Raw genomic sequence first — 18,715 nt, 5'->3', positions numbered from 1 at the left:
GCGGTAGCGTCCCTGTGCATGAAAAAAATGTGCGTCAAAATGTGCGCTAACAAAAAGCACGTATATACAGCTCTGATGAATGTGCCATACTTTGGCCGTCTAGGACAAATGACGTGCAAAGGGGTACGCGACAAACACGGACACCCGCTGTGTGAATAATAGCATGTGTGTGTATTTCGTAGGTGCGCGGGAAGTTTTAGACGCGATCGGGCCTGGGGGAGTGGGGTATGTGTATTTCAGGGGCTCGCGGGAAGTCTCACACGCGATTGTCCTGGGTACGTGTATTTCAGGGGTGCGCGAGAAGTTTTACACGCGATTGGCCTGGGTACATGTATTTCAGGGGTGCGTGAGAATTTTCAAACGCGACAGGCCCTGTGCGAGTGGGGTGCGTGTATTCCTGGGGTTCGCGTGAAGTTTCACACGCGATCGTGCCTGTGGGAGCGGGGTACGTGTATTTCAGGGGTGCGCAGGTGTCATCGGGCCTGGGGGAGTGGGGTACGTGTATTTCAGGGGTGCACAGGTGTCTTCACATGCGATCGGGCCTGGGGGAGCGGGGTATGTGTATTTCAGGGGTGTGCAGGTGTTTTCACACGCGATCGGGCCTGGGGAAGTGGGGTACGTGTATTTCATGGGCTCGCGGGTGGTTTCACACGTGATTGGCCTGGGTACGTGTATTTCAGGGGTGCGCGAGAAGTTTCAAACATGATAGGCCTTGTGCGAGTGGGGTGCGTGTATTCCTGGGGTGCGCGAGAAGTTTCACATGCGATTGGCCTGGGTACGTGTATTTCAGGGGCTCGCAGGTGGTTTTACACGCGATCGGGCCTGGGGGAGCAGGGTACCACTCACCGTCTGCCTTGCGTGTAGACGAACGCGCAGCCAACACCCACCCTCTGTGAAGTAATAGCGTGTGAACCCCAACACCTGCAAAACACACGCACTACACCCCATGAAAAGCACGTACAGAGCAATGGAAATCCACGTGGGATCTTCAAGCCCTGCCAGGGCAACGCCCGTGCACGATACGTCACAGAGGTGCTTACGCGCTATGGGCCTTTGGTCCAATGAAATCGCGTATTCGTGCTGACGTGCTTACGTGCTAAGGACCTTTCCTCGAATTACACGCTGACGTGCTGAATTTTCACGTGCCAAATCACTCCGTATCAAGCTGGCCACGCATAAACACACGGAAGACCACACTCCTGGCCAAAAGGCCGAATTACTGCCCCCCAGAGCCCTGAGCAGCCTCCCACGAGCCATCTGCTGCTGCCTGCCTGCCTGCCTGCTGCCACCGTGCCCTGCCATTTGGTGCCTGCACATCAGCCATCTGCAGGGGTCCAGTTGCTGTGTCCACCCCTGCTGGAACAGAAGACTCCCGACTGGGATACCATCGCTCCACAGCCCAGCCCCAGGACCCAGTTGCCCACCCACGCCTGCCTCGGGGGTTGCCATGTCGGGGCAAACACCATCCGAGACCACTGGCAACCCCCAGCCAGAGCGGCAGAGGGCCACCAGCTTCACTGCCACCGATGTTGGTGTCCTGGTGGAGCAAGTCCTGGGGCATTATGATGCCCTATTCGGATCATCCCGCGCCAACAAGGATGGACGGGACAGGATCTGGGATGACTTTGTGGTTGCCATCAACGCGGAGGGGGTGGCAACCCGCACCATCAAGCAAGTGAAGAAGCGCTGGGAGGACTTGAGGTCCAGGACCCTCATGAAGGCCCGGAGCCTCGTGGAGGGGGGCTGGGGCACCATGAGTACCATCCAGCTGAGGGTCCTAGAACGCGTACGCCCAGCGCTCCACGCCCAGATCCTTGAGGGGCAGACCCGTCCGGAGATGAGCGGTAAGTGGCCAAGCATTGCTGTGTGAGACAGGGCATGTTGCAGTGTGCTGGTTGTCTGATACTTGCCTGTATGTGTGACATAGGCCATGTACCTATGTGTGTGTGCAGGGACATCATGGTCATGCATGTGAGGCCAGTAATGTGTGAACCACATGATTGGTGCATGTGTTCAAATGCAACATGGGGAGATCTATGCGGAATGGACACATGAAAGCATGCCAGTCTCTGTTCCTGGACATGGGTGGGGGTGAAGGATGGGTGCTGATGCCATGTACATGTATGGTGTCCATGTCTGTGTGTCTGACCTGCGTGTCTGTGACTTGTAAATGGCATGGATGCATGACACATGTCTGTGACAATGTTCAGATTCACGGATGCAGCCTAGTCATCCTTGTATCCACTGTGTCTGGGGTGTACGAGTCCAGATGGATGAAACTACGGTGAAGTGTGTGCATGTGATAGGCATGACCCATGATGCATGTGAGTTTCAAACCAACATTGTATGTTTCAAGAGTCCCTTGGACATGTATGCTAATGTCCATAGCATGTGCCATGCCTGTTACTGCATGTGTTTTGCCTGCACTGACTCATGCGTTGTGGAGGGACATGATGGAAGTGATGTTTGACAGTGCCACTCATCTGCTATTGCTTCCTGTCTAGGGGACCATTGTACAGTACCCTGATGCTTGTGTTCTATGTCTCCCTCTACACAGCGGCAAGTGAAGAAGAGGGCGGAGACGGCGCTGTGGAGCCAAGCGGCGGGGATGCCCCCACGACTGCAGCGGAAGGGGTGGGTGAGCCCCCACAGGGGCTTGCAACGGCGGAAGATCGTGTGGAGCCATCCAGGTTGGTGGTTTCCACAGAGGAGGAGGCGGCCGCTACTGAGCCGCGCATGGGGCCTGGCGGGGTATCCCTGCTGGTGCAAGTGATGCAGTCCAGGGGCAGGAGGCAGCACAGGTCGCCGCGGAGGGGCCTGTGCATGTCACTGTCCCTGACACTGTGACAGCACCACCATGCACCAGCAGGGATGCCCCATCCCAGGCCCGTCTGCAGGTAGGGGGGATGTCCATGTCATCTGACACTCCTCTACCTGCGGACAAGGGGACCCTCAGCCGTATGGAGAAGGTCCTGATTGGTGTCTCGTTGCGCACGGGTGTCATTCGTGATGAGGTGCGTGCTTCCCGGGGGGAGCACGCACGTCATCATGAAGAGCACCGTGCCAACGTGGCCCAGTTGGGAGCGACCATGGTCAGGGGTTTCGTACATGTGTCGGCCACTCTGGCGACCCTCTCCTCCTCTGTGGAGGCTGGGTGTCAGTCGTTCTCCATGCCGTCTTCCGGGCCAGATGCCACCAGGGCCCCCTGTGGACCTGCCCCGACCAACGCAGCCAGCTCGGTGGGGATCCCATCCCTGCCACAGTCGGGAGTCGGAGGTCCAGCAGGGGCGGACACACCAGCAACTGGACCCCAGCAGATGGAGGATGTGACAGCATCATCTGGCAGGGCACGTGCACGACGGCATCGGTGGATTCCATCAGCCTGGAAGCCGTCGTGCTGGCAGAGGCAGTGGCGTCGGAGGCAGCGGCAGGCTCGACGTGGGAGGCATCATGGCTCGGGGCCATCAACATCAGAGGGGCAGGCATCGGCCGGAGGGCAGGAGAACCCTGGAATTGGAGTGTCTTCCGTGTGGGAGCGGTTGGGCCAGCAGATAGGTGCGGAGCGGCGGCAGGAGGGGGAGGAACGGCTCACAATGGTCAGGGCGGAGAACTCCATGCGGAGGGCGCTGAGGCGGGCTGAGTGCCTCGAGGGTATTCGCAGGGAGTTGGAGCTGGACACTGCATTATCCCTGCGAGACCTCGGGGCCAGTGAACATGCCCACCTCCAAGCCATTGAACAGGAGTTCGATGATGCCCTGGCCCATGACATCAACCAGTGAGCCGTTGGACATGCCCGCCGCCATTGTATATAGTTAGTTAGTTAGTTAGTGTTAGGTTTCATTTTGGATTTCATTTATTTTGGGGTGCTTGGACAAGTCCCCACATGTTTGTATATAGTTCTTCATTAGTTAGTGTATTTTGGTAGGTTTCATTTCAACTGTTGGGCTCATGGACCCAGGATTTCATCCTTGTAAATAGTTGGACTGTGTATTTTTCGGCATTTGGAATTTTATTTGACCATGGAGCAATGGATTTTACTTTTTTCTTGCAGTTTGGATTTGCTTTGTTGCAGTGAGAGTTTGGAGTCATTTTGCTCTGTGTTCTTTTTTGGATTCAGATTTCATTTTTTGATGATTTTCTGTCATTCAGCATTTCATTCCTTATGTCCATTGTTTGGTGTTTTTATTTGGTTCACTGCATTTTTTGTTCAATACATATTTTTCCTTGGTTCAATGTGTGGTATTCTCTCATTGGTTTAATGCATGTCACGATGTGGCTTTTCACATTCACTGGCCCCCATTGTGTGTGTGTGACAGACATGTGTTGATGTACATACATGCCATTTGGGTTGTTTCATGTAATGGCCATTTCAATGTGGGGTGTATGTTAGACTTGGTTGGTTATTTGGCCAGGGGTGGCGTGCGGTTGGATTTGGGTGGACATGAGGGCCATGATTGTGGGTCATGTTGTTATGTTGGGGGGTACATGAGTGGGGAACTGCAGGCAGGTGCCCCGCACTGCTGGGTGGTGGGGGTGCTGGGGGACATATGTGGAACATGAGTGGGGGCCTGCTGGCAGGTGCCCCGGACTGCTGGGGGGTGGGGGTGCTGGGGGACATGTGTGGGACATGAGTGGGGGCCTGCTGGCAGGTGCCCCGCACTGCTGGGGGGTGGGGGTCCTGGGGGACATGTGTGGGACATGAGTGGGGGCATGCTGGCGGGTGCCCCGCACTGCTGGGGGGTGGGGGTGCTGGGGGACATGTGTGGGACATGAGTGGGGGCCTGCTGGCAGGTGCCCCGCACTGCTGGGGGGTAGGGGCGCTGGGGAACATGTGTGGGACATGAGTGGGGGCCTGCTGGCAGGTGCCCCGCACTGCTGGGTGGTGGGGGCGCTGGGGGACATGTGTGGGACATGAGTGGGGGCCTGCTGGCGGGTGCCCCGCACTGGTGGGGGTGCTGGGGGACATGTGTGGGACATGAGTGGGGGCCTGCTGGCAGGTGCCCCGCACTGCAGGGGGCTGGGGGTGCTGGGAGACATGAGTTGGTGTTCATATTGCAAGGTGACATGTGGCTTGGATGGGGGGCATGCACATGGTGGATGGGCTACCTGCGGGAAATGACCAGGGGTGCAGGGTAGTCCACTGTGGTGTGGGCTGCCTGCAGGTGCCGTGGAGAGGGTAGAGGGGACACCTTGGAGGACGCACACTGCCAATTCACATGTAGGAGTCCCCGCGCACCCCTGAAATACACGTACCCAGGCCAATTGCGTGTGAAAACACCCGCTTACCCCTGAAAAACATGTACCCAGTCCAGTCGCGTGTGAAAACACCCACGCACCCCTGAAATACACGTACCCAGGCCAATCGCGTGTAGAACTTCCCGCGCACCCCTGGAATACACGTACACCTCTCCTCCTGGCCCGATCGCGTGTAAAACTTCCCGCGCACCCCTGAAATACACGTACCCAGCCCAATCGCGTGTAAAACTTCCCACGCACCCCTGGAATACACGTACACCGCTCCCCCAGGCCCGATCGCGTGTAAAACTTCCTCCGCACCCCTGGAATACACGTACACCACCACCAACAGGCCCGATCGCGTGTAAAACTTCCCGCACACCCCTGAAATACACATACCCAGGCCAATCGCATGTGAAAGCACCTGCTCACCCCTGAAATACACGTACCCAGGCCAGTCGCGTGTGAAAACACCCGCACACCCCTGAAATACACATACCCAGGCAAATCGCGTGTAGAACTTCCCGCGCACCCCTGGAATACACGTACACCGCTCCTCCTGGCCTGATCGCGTGTAAAACTTCCCGCGCACCACTGAAATACACGTACCCAGCCCAATCGCGTGTAAAACTTCCTGCGCACCCCTGGAATACACGTACACCGCTCCCCCAGGCCCGATCGCGTGTAAAACATCCCGAGCACCCCTGGAATACACGTACACCGCTCCCCCAGGCCCGATCGCGTGTAAAACTTCCCGCGCACCCCTAAAATACACATACCCAGGCCAATCGTGTGTGAAAACACATGCGCACCCCTGAAATACACGTACCGAGTCCAATCGCATGTAGAACTTCCCGCGCACCCCTGGAATACACGTACACCACTCCTCCTGGCCCGATCGCGTGTAAAACTTCCCGCGCACCCCTGAAATACACATACCCAGGCCAATCACGTGTAAAACTTCCTGCGCACCCCTGGAATACACGTACACCGCTCCCCCATGCCCGATCGTGTGTAAAACTTCTCGCGCACCACTGAAATACACGTACCCAGCCCAATCGCGTGTAAAACTTCCCGCGCACCCCTGGAATACACGTACACTGCTACCCCAGGCCCGATTGCGTGTAAAACTTCCCGCGCACCCCTGGAATACACGTACACCGCTCCCCCAGGCCCGATTGCATGTAAAACTTCCCGCGCACCCCTGAAATACACGTACCCAGCCCAATCGCATGTAAAACTTCCCGCGCACCCCTGGAATACACGTACACCGCTACCCCAGGCCTGATCGCGTGTAAAACTTCCCACGCACCCCTGGAATACACGTACACCAATCCCCCAGGCCCGATCACGTGTAATACTTCCCGCGCACCCCTGAAATACACGTACCCAGCCCATTTGCGTGTGAAACTTCCCGCGCACCCCTGAAATACACGTACCCAGCCCAATCGCGTGTAAAACTTCCAGGGCACCCCTGGGATACACGTACACCGCTCCCCCAGGCCCGATCGCGTGTAATACTTCCTGCGCACCCCTGAAATACACGTACCCAGCCCATTCGCGTGTGAAACTTCCCACGCACCCTGAAATACACGTACCCAGGCCAATCGCGTGTGAAACTTCCCGCGAACCCCAGTTATACACGTACCCCGCTTGCACAGGCCCTTTCGCATGTGGAAGTTACCGTGAAACCCGTAATACACGTTCCCCGCTTGGCGTTTGCTGTTTGGCAGTCCGGTAAACTGGTTTTGGGTTGTTACAGACCTTTGCGCTGGATTGGGGATTTTGATGCCTTTTCCTTGCGCGAGGGCGTTCTTGAGGGCGTAACTGGCGCTGCTGCAGGGTCGCTGCGCCACTCTGCGCCACGGCTGGTTTTGGAGGCTAAAATCCATGAATACGCTGTGCGCTGAAATGGATTTTATCGCACGCGGCTGGCGCAGTCTATCGCACGGGAACACTGTGCACCAGCCGCTTGCACCACTTTTGTGCAAATTTCCATGAATTACCCTGATAGCATTTTCATGTAAGCAGTGCACAGTGGCTGATAAAACTATCACCTACAGAATAGGGATAGGATTTGGTACCATGTTAGTGTGAATTATATACTATTTTCAATGTATTCAAAGCCGAGTGAGGTTACATTTAAATACAAACAAATAGCATTGTTATCTTTCTCTTTGCTGTGTGTGTAGTGTAAAGCAGATGTCGTTTCCCAGCATTGGGAGTGCAACCTTTAGTAAATTATAGTCAAATAAACTGCAATGGGGCTATGAACCGATTGATGCTCACGCTTCCTAGCCTGACAGAGAATTTATAAATCACCACCTATGAAAGGCATATTTAAGAGACAGGTTGTTGTAAAATGTTTCCATTTACATAGAAAAGATGACATTTCAAAAGAACAGTGCCCTTTTTCCAATGACATTGTGTTGATCTGAGAGGATCTCAAATTAGATACACAAATCATCCAAGAGAATTGGGGGCTTAATTAAGCAATATGACCTGAGCGGCAGGGGCATTACCGACTCAGGTAATGCCCCAGGGCCCATAGTTATAACGAAGGCCCCGGGGCATTACCAGAGTCGGTCATGCCCCCGCCGCGAGGGTCATATAGCTATTAGTATCCCGGCCCACAATATTTGCGTGACCGGGGTACTAAATGCTGCGGCGTTTCGGGACAGAAAAAAGAAACGGCCAAGAAAATGGCCGCCGCCATGGAAAGGGAAACGAGTCCGTTTTCCCTTTCCATGGCGGTCATCGGGAGCGGACGCGCTGGGAACACATGTGTGTGTGAGGCAATAGGGTGATGACCGTACCAAAAATGCATTGTTGCTGAATACATATTCTTTAAAGATCACAATTTGTTTACATTTGAACAAAAAACAACCCCTTAGGTACTATTCAAACAGTCTGTGACTAAAGGACTGAATATCCATTTGCAACTGCTGGCCATTTTTTCATTGGTGCCTAAGACCGTTTTATGGTCCAGTCTGACCATGTGAGCTGCCCCTTCCCATTTCCTCCAATCTAAAAAAAAAATATATATATATATATGTATATATATATTTATTTTTTTTACACATTTCATGCTGGGCTCTGGCGCCCCACCTGGGATGCGGCCGCCCGCGCCCCACAGTTTGAAGACCTCTGTACTACAGATTCTACAGAGATGAGAGTATTTTTTAATATTTTGATACTTTGTCATTTTACTATTTTTGTGATATTATTTTAATTGTTCTCTGGAAGTTAACTGAATGGTTTTACGATATACAAAAAATTCTATTTTCGAATACATAAGTGCATGCATGACGTAGAGCACTATGCATATCATTATTACTGTTGAGAGGACACCCCCCTTTTTTTGCTGCTAAGAACTATGCACCTTCTTTTGCTGCTAAGCACTATGCACTTTATACTGCTATTATATTGTATAACTGTGCTTGCCATGTCCATCATGCATATCAGTATCCAGATTAACATGATGTTGTGTCTATGTATTTACGTGATATGAGGTGACTATCAGGCAATATTCTTTTACAACGGTTAGTAACTGTGCAAGTGATATCTACATTACAAGACTGAGTTGAGAAAATGGCTGCCTAATAGTGGTTGTGCAGTCACTTGTACAGACGGGACACTTACATGTTTGGTGTTTCCTGGCTAGGCTTCTTCTATATCAATATTTCATTTTTAATTTTATATTTTAGAGGCCAGTGGCAGCCAGCCTTGCCAGCATGTATTACACTATTTTGGAGGTTCCTAATTGGCTGATGTAATTTTCAGTCGTTAATACTCATTGACATATTATTTTATCACGCCGCAGCCTCAATTGCACGAGATTTTTGAGATACACTGCTTCATTTATAGCGCAGTGCATTCATTCTTATTTTTTCCTCCTCTCGCCACCCCCGTTTTTTTTGCTTTTTCCTCCTCAGTCTATGTAATTGTAGTATCCACACACTTGTTCAAATATTTCAAACTACACAGCACTTTTACAATGTATTGGTGACTGTGGTGGGTACTTGACTTTTACAGTACACATTATACTGTGGTGTTTTAAACTGTTATAATATGGCTGCCAAATGTTCACTAATATAACTTTCTTGTGGTTGGGGACATTCTATGCACTTTTACCATAGAGTATTGTTAAGCATTTAAGGAGTCCTTCTTCTGTGTTATTCCCTATCTATGTGAACAAGCGGTCAGAAAACCGCGAAACGCGTCATCTGCCATCCAGGTTTTCCCTTCTGTTGCACTTTAACAATAAAGATATTTTTGTGCTGCTTGGACCTGCTGTTATGCCTCTTCCTTGCTGAGACTGGACGTCCATCTCCCAGCTGCTCTCGGGAGTGCAACCCGCTGGACTTGGCCCTTTCGAGGGCATTTTATCCTTTGATAATATATATATATATATATATAAAGAAAATTACAAATATTTCATTGGGTTGTTTGCAGTGTGGACATTTCTTTGTTTATCATAGATGATTCCTATGACAGCTAGTGAACTTTTGTATCCATTTTCTATTCCCCCACTTTAGAATGATTTCCTTTTGGTATACGTTGGGGGCCATCTTTGCAAGGGAAAGTAGTCATGCTTAGTAGTGCATGCCTGATTTGAAGCACTATATATGTGAAGTAAACATTGTGTGTTGCATCAAGTTAGAACATGGTTTTATTTTTATATCAACAGGAGATTTTAGACTGAAGAAAGACTAATACGGCAATCGCCCCCACGTGGGATGGGTGAACATGGCCGGTAAATGCTGCCAGCCTAGGCAGGCCAGATCAAATTCCCCCAACAAGGGAGTGATAGCCATTCATACTGCAGGGTTCATCTGGGGTGCAGATGGTTTAATAGTTTTTTCAGGAGATTGGCTCCTCGTGTATTGCTTGAGCCTATTCTCCCAGAAAAAAAATATGCCTGCCACCATGGGAAAACTGGCTTAGTCCATTTTCCATTTCTATTGCAGCGGCCGTTGGCAGAAGGAGCACCGGAACCAGAGCACAAAGCTCTGATCCAGCAGGTAAGTGGGGAGGGATGAAGGGAGGCAGGAAAAGGGTAAGGTTTGTTTCTAGGGGTGGGGGAAGATGGGGATGCGGGTAGGCAACAGGGAGGGTCTTCCTGTTGCTTCCCCACAATGAAGATGGCGCCACTGGGGGAAGGGGCTCAGGTGGCTGGAGTGCTCTTCCCTGGGTGCAAATGGTCATGACACTTGGTCAAACATGTTAACGAAGCATATCAAGTAGTTTGAAGAGTTAATCTTTTCCATCAAGGTATTTGTTCAAAACCTATATTGTACCATCTTGCTTTTTCTTTTTAACACCTACATGCTTTCTCAAACAGTGTGTCTGGTTCTTAATATTTTTGATCTTGTATTTGGAAAGGACACAATGAAATGGAATATGAGGTTTCAGGAAGCCCTCACCACAGAAGCTTTTAAGCAAGAATTCAATTACAGTTGGGTCACTCTGTCCAAAACATAACCTGCTCTTTAACTTCTTACCCAGTCCTCCATGGGAAGACTAAAACACGTGACCTGGCTCTAGCAGCTGGAAATGAGCTTTATTTGGTCTTTCTAGCCCATTCCCCCACAGTTCATTGTCCTATGACTATCCAGGAAAATGCAGCTAGTCGTATATCAATGGTGTGACAATGAAAACAAAATACAACAGCTCATGCTAAAAGCATTCAGTCGACTGAAGCACCTGAAAGTTGATACCTAAAACCATGAAAAAGAAATGGCCTGGCAATGTTTTCTTACCCCTTGTTCAGAGTCCAGCAACTCAGTTTTGACTCTGACTGCCGGCATCCCGTCAAGCATTAGCATTCTGTTTTCAAAGACACCTATACCCTGGAAAGACAGAAACGAGGTACCCTCAATAAGTGAAAGGATGTATGAGAGAAAAATAATAGAAAGGAAAGTGGCACAATGTTCAGCTTTTATATTATGCACAAACATCTATTCAAAGCAGTTAGTGAGCTCTAATTCTTCATCACTCTTTAAACATTTGCATATGGGGGCAGTATGGCAATCCTATATTCTTCCAGAAAACATTCATACATTGTAAAGCCATTTATAATTACGCTTTCTAGGTGTGCTAATTCTATCCCTACAAAGTAGTTGAACAATATCTGCCATTCCTGTTAAAAGAACTGTAATAAGCATTTCATTATTTGAACATCAAGATAATAATATTACTATAGAATTATTTGTGTGACAAAATACGTTGTCTTACAAATATCCACTTCAGCAGACAACAACACAATCCATACAAACAGAAAATAAGACAATACTATACAAGTTTTAATTTTACTTAATCAAAATGTTAAACAACATTCTTGATGCATATTGTTATGAATGAAATGAATAATTTTAAAAATAATAATCAAACAAATCGAATAGGCAAACAGTGAACAAAATATTAAACAACGGTGGTATCTATGGGGATTAGTATGACTTTAGAGTCATTTGGGAAAGAGTTGTAGAAAATGAGGGCTGGATGCCTCGCTATATAATATAATAATCTTAGTGTGTGGCCAGAAGTGGACTGGCCTGTACATATATATGAACAAAACAAGTTACATTTACAAGTAACCTTAACTGAGAAATCGATACATCTCATAGGTTCATCGTCTTTGGAACATTTGGGAAGACTATTTTTACACTTGCAAGTGTTTTCTTGTTTTTTTTTGGTGAGCTATAATGTACATGGAAAATATTCTGTGTCTACTGAAAACAGTGATTTTAGATGGAGCCACTTGTTTGTCACTGTTTTTCTTTGTGACATGTCTTTTCTTCAGTCCATTTTTCGTGCACCTTTTCATTATGCAAATCCAATTTGGCTCACGGCTAATTAAGTGAATAAAACAGACAAAAAACAAGATAGTAAAATGTGAATAGGTGAAGTAGTAAAGAAATAGGTGGGGCAAGTGGGGTCACCACCTGATGTAATCATGAAAAATAAAAAGATCCTGATCATCATGTTTCTGTTCACTCAGTTAAGGCCTGCTTAGATTTCTGCGACTTTTCTTTATCTCTGTTCATAATAATACATTCCCGTGGATCATTAATTATTTTCAGCTCATTTTATACATTTTATCTAGGCATATTTGTCTGGGACTTGATTCTGTTGTATTTCTCTTACCAAAAAATCTATTGATTATTCTTAGTACATGCAAAAAGTGTACACATGGGGCTGGGGCCTCTCAACCTTATCTTTCTTAGGTCTTGGGTAGTACAACAGCACCCAACCAGGCTTCAGAATGTTGTCTTTGTGGGTCAAGCCAGGAGGTGAGTCAAGCTGGTCCAAGTTTGGTGGCAGTATTCAAGCTATGCAGTTCAGAGGGCTCAACAGGATATATTTGAAGGTCAGGTCAGTTTGAGACTGTGGTAACCGCTAGGTCGAGTTGAAAATGCTTTCAGTGGTTTGAGTCGATGTCCAAAGAGGTTTGATGCCTTGATCATGATGATCCGATGCAATGTCCGAAGAGGCAGTAGTTTGAATTTGTCTGCAACAGCAATTGTATTGTTTGAGCCGAACAGGTGAGTGCTCTGCTGGTACGATGAGGCATTGAGTCAGTTCGATGAATGCAGCAACAGTGGTTTTGAAGACATGCCAAAAGCTGCACTGCAGTACCTGGAGGTCGAATGTGTTTGAATGAAGTCAACTCTGGTTCAATGATGGGTTGAGGCTGTGGAATGCAGTTATCCAGCTGATTTGCTTCCTCTGGTTCTGTGAGTCCCAATCCAGGGGATCAAGGACCATATTGGGCCTTGTTCTCATCACTCCCGCCCAAGGGAGGCAGCTAGCACCTTCAGCATTCCTTCACATCCACTTAGAAACCAGCATGCCAGTGCAGCTTGAAGAGAGTCCAAGTCTTGCTCCAACAGCAGTTTTTCTGCAAAGTTCCTGAGGAAGAGGGTTGGGGAGCAGTGCTTGCATCTGCCTGGAAAAACCTTTCTTCACCACACAACTGGAAGTCTTTGGAAAGGACGGCGCTCCCAACAGGGTCCAAACAAATTCTTCTCTTCTTCTTGAAAGTTAAAAAGGAGTCATAAAAGGAGTGGGGGACACCTTCCATATAAAGGCAAAAGGTGACCGGGGTTGGGTAAAAGCAAGCCTGCATTAATGGGTCCGATCCCTTGCAATGTTAACAAGAGACTTTTGCCTTCTTGCATCATACCCAACAAGCTCTGCAGGAAGTGTAGGAGACAGGAAGGAAATTGAAGCCCACAGAAATGCAAGATGAGGAACCCTGCCTCATGCCCCTTCTGCTCTGTCTGACTGATCCAATCCCACCCCCATTCCCAAGCCTGCAGCTTCAAAAGCCCTTTTGTTATGCAATACCCCTGTGTGAGGTAGGTCCTTTTGTTTTGGGTAAGCTTCTTTGAAGCAGTGTTCCTAGGAGTTCCCCTGCTGTGTCTTTCCGGGGATGGAGATGTGTTAACCAACCTCCTACAGAATCAACAAGAGACACAGCCTTCCAGACTATTTAAGATGACATAGACAGTCCGGCAAGAATCTACATAGCCTTTTCATAGCGTATAGGTTTCACATTAATATGATACAAATCAGATGTATCTTTAGTAATTGTGTGAACTATCAGTCACTATACCAAAACCCAGGTGTGGCTTAATATTAGAGATCACCAGACCAATAGTTTTTCAAAATGATTATGGTTTTGGATCAGAGGTGCAAACTTAAATGCAACTTTTGACACTGCAGAAAAACAGGGCACCAGCAACCTTTGAACCTGCTTTGTGCCACTGAAGAGTGTAAGGGAGGAAAGGTCTTTTAGACCCCCCACACCCTTTCACCCCTCTCTCACGTGAGGCTTGTGACTCGCCGGCAGCCCCCCATGCGCCTGGGCCTGGGATGCAGGATGGCTACTGGCCGACGCATGAGACTGCACGGTTCACCTTGTAGCATGATATAGACTCCATTTTGTAAAATACTACTCCATTTTAAGTACACTAATTCAGGCCTCAGTGGAACAAGCAGCCTGCGGAACTACAGTTCTCCCACCACTTGATCGCGCACAGCGAGCCTGCACTTCCCCCAGCCTCCTCCCCATGGCGGCTCCACTGAAAGCCTGTTCTCACGAGCAACTAGGCGCGAACAAGTAACCGAACAAACACTGTATCATTTACCTTCCATAGTACATCATTGCCCTGACGGTGACCGGAGCTTAAGTTAAGGCCTGGGAAAGAACAAAGCTGTCCCTATAAACATGACTTGACCCACTGCAGACCCCCACACTCATGATATATGTTGTGACTAATCCCCAACCCTGTACCCCGTTTGAAGTCTTAGAACTGAATGTTGAACCCTTGTGCCACCCAGTCTTACCCATGCTGTTAAGCCATTTGCGAGGAGGTTCAAAACTCATAATGTTGATTGTTCATATTGAAATGGAACGACCCTTGCCCATCCCAGATACTCACATGTAAAGTTGTCCAAAATATGTATATTCGAACCTAGGGTCACCGACCAAAGGTCATTAGTACTGCGCAATATTTAAAAGGCAATTTACAAAATCCATATGCATAACACGATTTTAAGTGTTGTAACATATACCAGCCATTTAAAGCAACACACCCCACCTGTTGGAAAATATGATGTCGTTTGAAGCAATTGTTTTCACTCTTAAGAATGTACATCAGTCAAATCATAAGTGTAACATTGTAATTCGTACATATACACCAACCTCGTTCTACCTCACATTTTTATGCTAGCTTCCCCCATGTGTCCCTGCAACAAAATGAAGCATTGCGAATGATATGATGCTAACAAAAGTTTTCTTATTGATTCTGTAAACACAGTACTCATGAACCACGAAGAAGTGTAAAATAAATAGTTTGCATAAACTCATATGATATATCCATAGATTAATACATATACGTAAACATGTAAGTGTACTGACATACCTCAGTTATCTGTCTCTATAATCATATGCATGCCACTTGATAAATGTAGGCCCACGAGAAACTACAAGGCCATCTCCCCCTCCCCTTAGCAAGCTGCATATTCAACTCCCACCCGCCTCCCTCAAAGGCCCGGCTGGGGCTTGAAGGTCCCTGGTTTACTGACAATACAGCTACACCGCCCCGCATTCCTGTTGGGTCTGCATCAAGTATTTACCTCCCCCCATGCCTCCCGATACCTGATGCCACCATAACATGACCATGTACCATCATGCCCTGGTCACAAAGAATTATGAGCAACACGGCCCCACAGCCCGCCGCCTGTCAAGGTGCCAGCTATGTGCCCCTCTGACCCAATGGTACCCCAGTTCACCCCACCCTCGCCTGACCACGGAGGCAGCTATTCACCTTTGTACTAACATACCGTAAAGCTGTCTCTTACTACATCTAACAAGGTAGAATGATAAAAGGTACCCTAACCCATGCCCCCTGATAAGACACCTGGACTCATGACACTGGGTCCTTTGTACCAGCGATTTTATGATGATGTATTAAGGATGCCCAGAGTTATATACTGTTTCTCTCTGTCTCTTTTATGGTATTAGATTAATGAGTTGTAGGATTTATAGGTTAAATTGACACAGAAATTAGTGATTAATGTGTATGCATGGCCACAAGGGCAAAATGTTAGTGCAGCAGCAATGTATCCTCATGGACAGCTTGTGAACTGATACTCCACCCCGATGGGCCCAGCTGACCCAAGCACCCAATGATGCCACCACATGGATCTCCACCAGTCATGGACCGCCGCACCTACATTGTACATAGTAGCTAGTCTTCATCACCCAATCCCCACGATTATGTGCCCCCTATAGCTTAACTAATTCACGACGTATTTTTGTAATATGCTGTCTTTCCTATTGTCAGACAGAACGCTCTCGGAGTTTGCAGAGTCCTCTGTATGCCCTATATTGGTTTAGATAAAGCCTTTTATATCTCACCCACACTTGGTCCTGGTCTCATTCCCTGCTGGGGTGCGTCCATTATTGCCTCTAATTGAAGAGTTTAATTGTCTTTTTGGGGGACTCTCACCTTCAAGAGCACGGGCTGCAGATCAGGAGACTGATGCATCAGGGCACATGTGTTCACTATGCTTTTGACATAGAGCTTTCTGTAAAGGTGGGTCTATTTAGCAGTCCACCAATTCTGATATTGATTACCTTCATCATTTTATTACTAATACACACCAAAAAGCCTGGGCTTCTACACACTTCCCAGATGACAATCCTTCAGAACGGGTTGCACCAAGTACCCCAACTTGGCCTCCATCAGCATCCTTTTACCTTGTCCCACATATACCACTCATAACCCCACCCACCCCCCACCGAATCAATAGGGAAGACCTCATTATATACACACCAACCCACTACCGCTTAGCAGAGGTCAGGAGACAGAGACACAGTTAGCAAGTGTTTGCACACTTTGCATTTCTCATGTGCACCTCCTGGCTGACACTACTTCAGCTCATGAAGGCAGTATCTTAATGCTCATGATTGGCAATGATTGACAATGAGAAGAGAGGAATGCATCCCAAGTCGAATGCAGCACATCAGAGATTCACAGCTGAGCCAACATTTCTCCCTGAACTCAAAATTGTGTCCAGGGTTATGAAATAATTGGCTATAACTTGATAACAACAAATATACTTTCTCTATACTTTTTTAATAGCATCGTATCAGCCTCCTGGGAAAACCACTACACCTGATGACACCAATCTTGAAATTAAATCAAGCAATACATGAAACCAGAAAAGGTAGAGGCTAGAGAAGCACCAATTGTGAACTTTTAAGTATATCAGGATACTCAGAAACACTATATAAGCCCCCTCTCCGATGCAGAACATGCAGCAGTCTGGGCAAGAGACCTGCAGACATGAAGTGAAGAGGAGGGGTCATATCTCAAACACCAGCAGAGAGCATGCTCAGAGAAGGAGCAAAACTGAGAGCCTGATGAGGGTTATATCACAGACACTGGCAGAGAACAGACACTGAGAAAAAAAGAAAGCAGAATGCCCACTGGGGGCCATATCTCTGACACTGGCAGAGTCCCTACTTTTAAGGAGATACGAATGTGAATGCCTGCTGAGACTGATATCTCTGATACTGGCTAAACCCAGAGCCAGAAAAGAAAGGCGATTAATTGAAAGACAACACTGCACTTGCCCTGTAAGGATTGTGGCTGGTAGGTGAGAACATCACAGCCTAATGAAATCCATAAGCACGGTGGGAGTAAATACTTTCTGGTAGGAGTGTGTCAACATTATAATCATTGACCCTAGAGGCCATTTGCCACGTATAGAATAATCATAGCTATGACTCAATCTGTACCCTAAGCAAGGAGGCAGGAAATATTTGCTGGTAGAAGTGTGTATCGATGTACTCTCATCAGCCCAGGAAGAGCACCTTTGACTATAGGGTGCCAATATCTATGCCATGGTGGTACCCTAAACCAGAGTGGAGGAAGTACTACTGGTAAGCTAGTAAGAGGTGTTTTGCATGCTATATCTTGGGTTCTGTGAAATGTGGAAGCAAGGTAGTGCTTTATTCTTGAGTCTGTGAAACCTGAAGCAAACAAGCAAGTTGGGCGTTATAACCCTGAAACTGGTGTTTTAGATTAGGGAATCATAAAAAGGGACAATTGTCTCTTAAATAGCCGCTTGTTTCATTTGATGTTATCCTATCCTCACTGCTTTAGGAGTAGTGAATGTTCATCTGGTAGATGATTCCAAAGGCAAGCAGACCAGGGGGGAAATCCATACCTTTATATTAAGCTCCTAAAACACATTGGGTTATCCACCATGTCATTGCAATACAACCAAGTAAGGATGTGGTTCACTAAACTTCTTTCTCATCATGCGTTCCTTTGATCCTTCAACGCACGGGTTACAATTGGAAGAGAAACCCCCTATGGCAGCACTAAAGTTGGAGCTGGTTTTAAGGTCTGTGGAGATGATGGTTAGAATCCACTAGATTATCTATTAGGTGCAGCCCTAGTCCAATCCACTGGCACTGATGGATCAGGATCTCCTCACCAGATTTCTGAAGCTGGACATGTTGGGCACCTTACCAAGAGACAAGCATTGATAAACATTGTTTTATGGAGCTAGGCCGTCACTGCATATGGGGTTCTCCAGAGAACATGAGGTAAAGTGTTCTAGGAACCCTCAAGGAGGCCCTTTGTTGTGACGCTTTGGTAGATGTACATCAAGACTGTATGGCAAAGCTATATCTAGAATGAAAGATGGGTTAGAGTAAGGAGGATTTATTTTGGCAGAAAATCCACTTTGCCTGTGGCTTCTGTACCTGAGGTTTAGGTTGGGCTTCCTGCAGGTTACAGCCTATGTGAGATGCAGGGTAAATGCAATGGGTTTTCATGTGTCACTTCAGCCCACTTCTTCTTTTGTCCTAGATTTTGGTCACTTTGTATGCAGCGGCTAGCTGGCTTTTCACAGCAATCTGTAATGTGGCCCTTGATCTAATACATTTGACAGCCTA

At 48.0% G+C, this 18,715-nt stretch overlaps 1 protein-coding gene across 2 annotated transcripts in view; it reads right to left on the bottom strand.

Moving 5' to 3' along the window:
- Nucleotides 1–18,715, bottom strand: part of KLF12 (KLF transcription factor 12) — a 1,402,590-nt gene that overhangs the window by 710,500 nt on the left and 673,375 nt on the right. For both annotated transcript variants that reach the window (XM_069639836.1, XM_069639835.1), the window contains exon 4: nucleotides 10,998–11,087. In XM_069639836.1, the coding sequence (XP_069495937.1) occupies nucleotides 10,998–11,087 (90 nt within the window). The remainder of the gene's footprint in view (nucleotides 1–10,997; nucleotides 11,088–18,715) is intronic.

Source organism: Ambystoma mexicanum, chromosome 7q (genome assembly GCF_040938575.1).
Source record: "Ambystoma mexicanum isolate Mex_15411 chromosome 7q, UKY_AmexF1_1, whole genome shotgun sequence".
In the NCBI taxonomy this organism is placed as follows: Eukaryota; Metazoa; Chordata; class Amphibia; order Caudata; family Ambystomatidae; genus Ambystoma; species Ambystoma mexicanum.
Note: the sequence above shows the minus strand (reverse complement) of the source record. Positions and strands in the feature narration are given on the sequence as shown.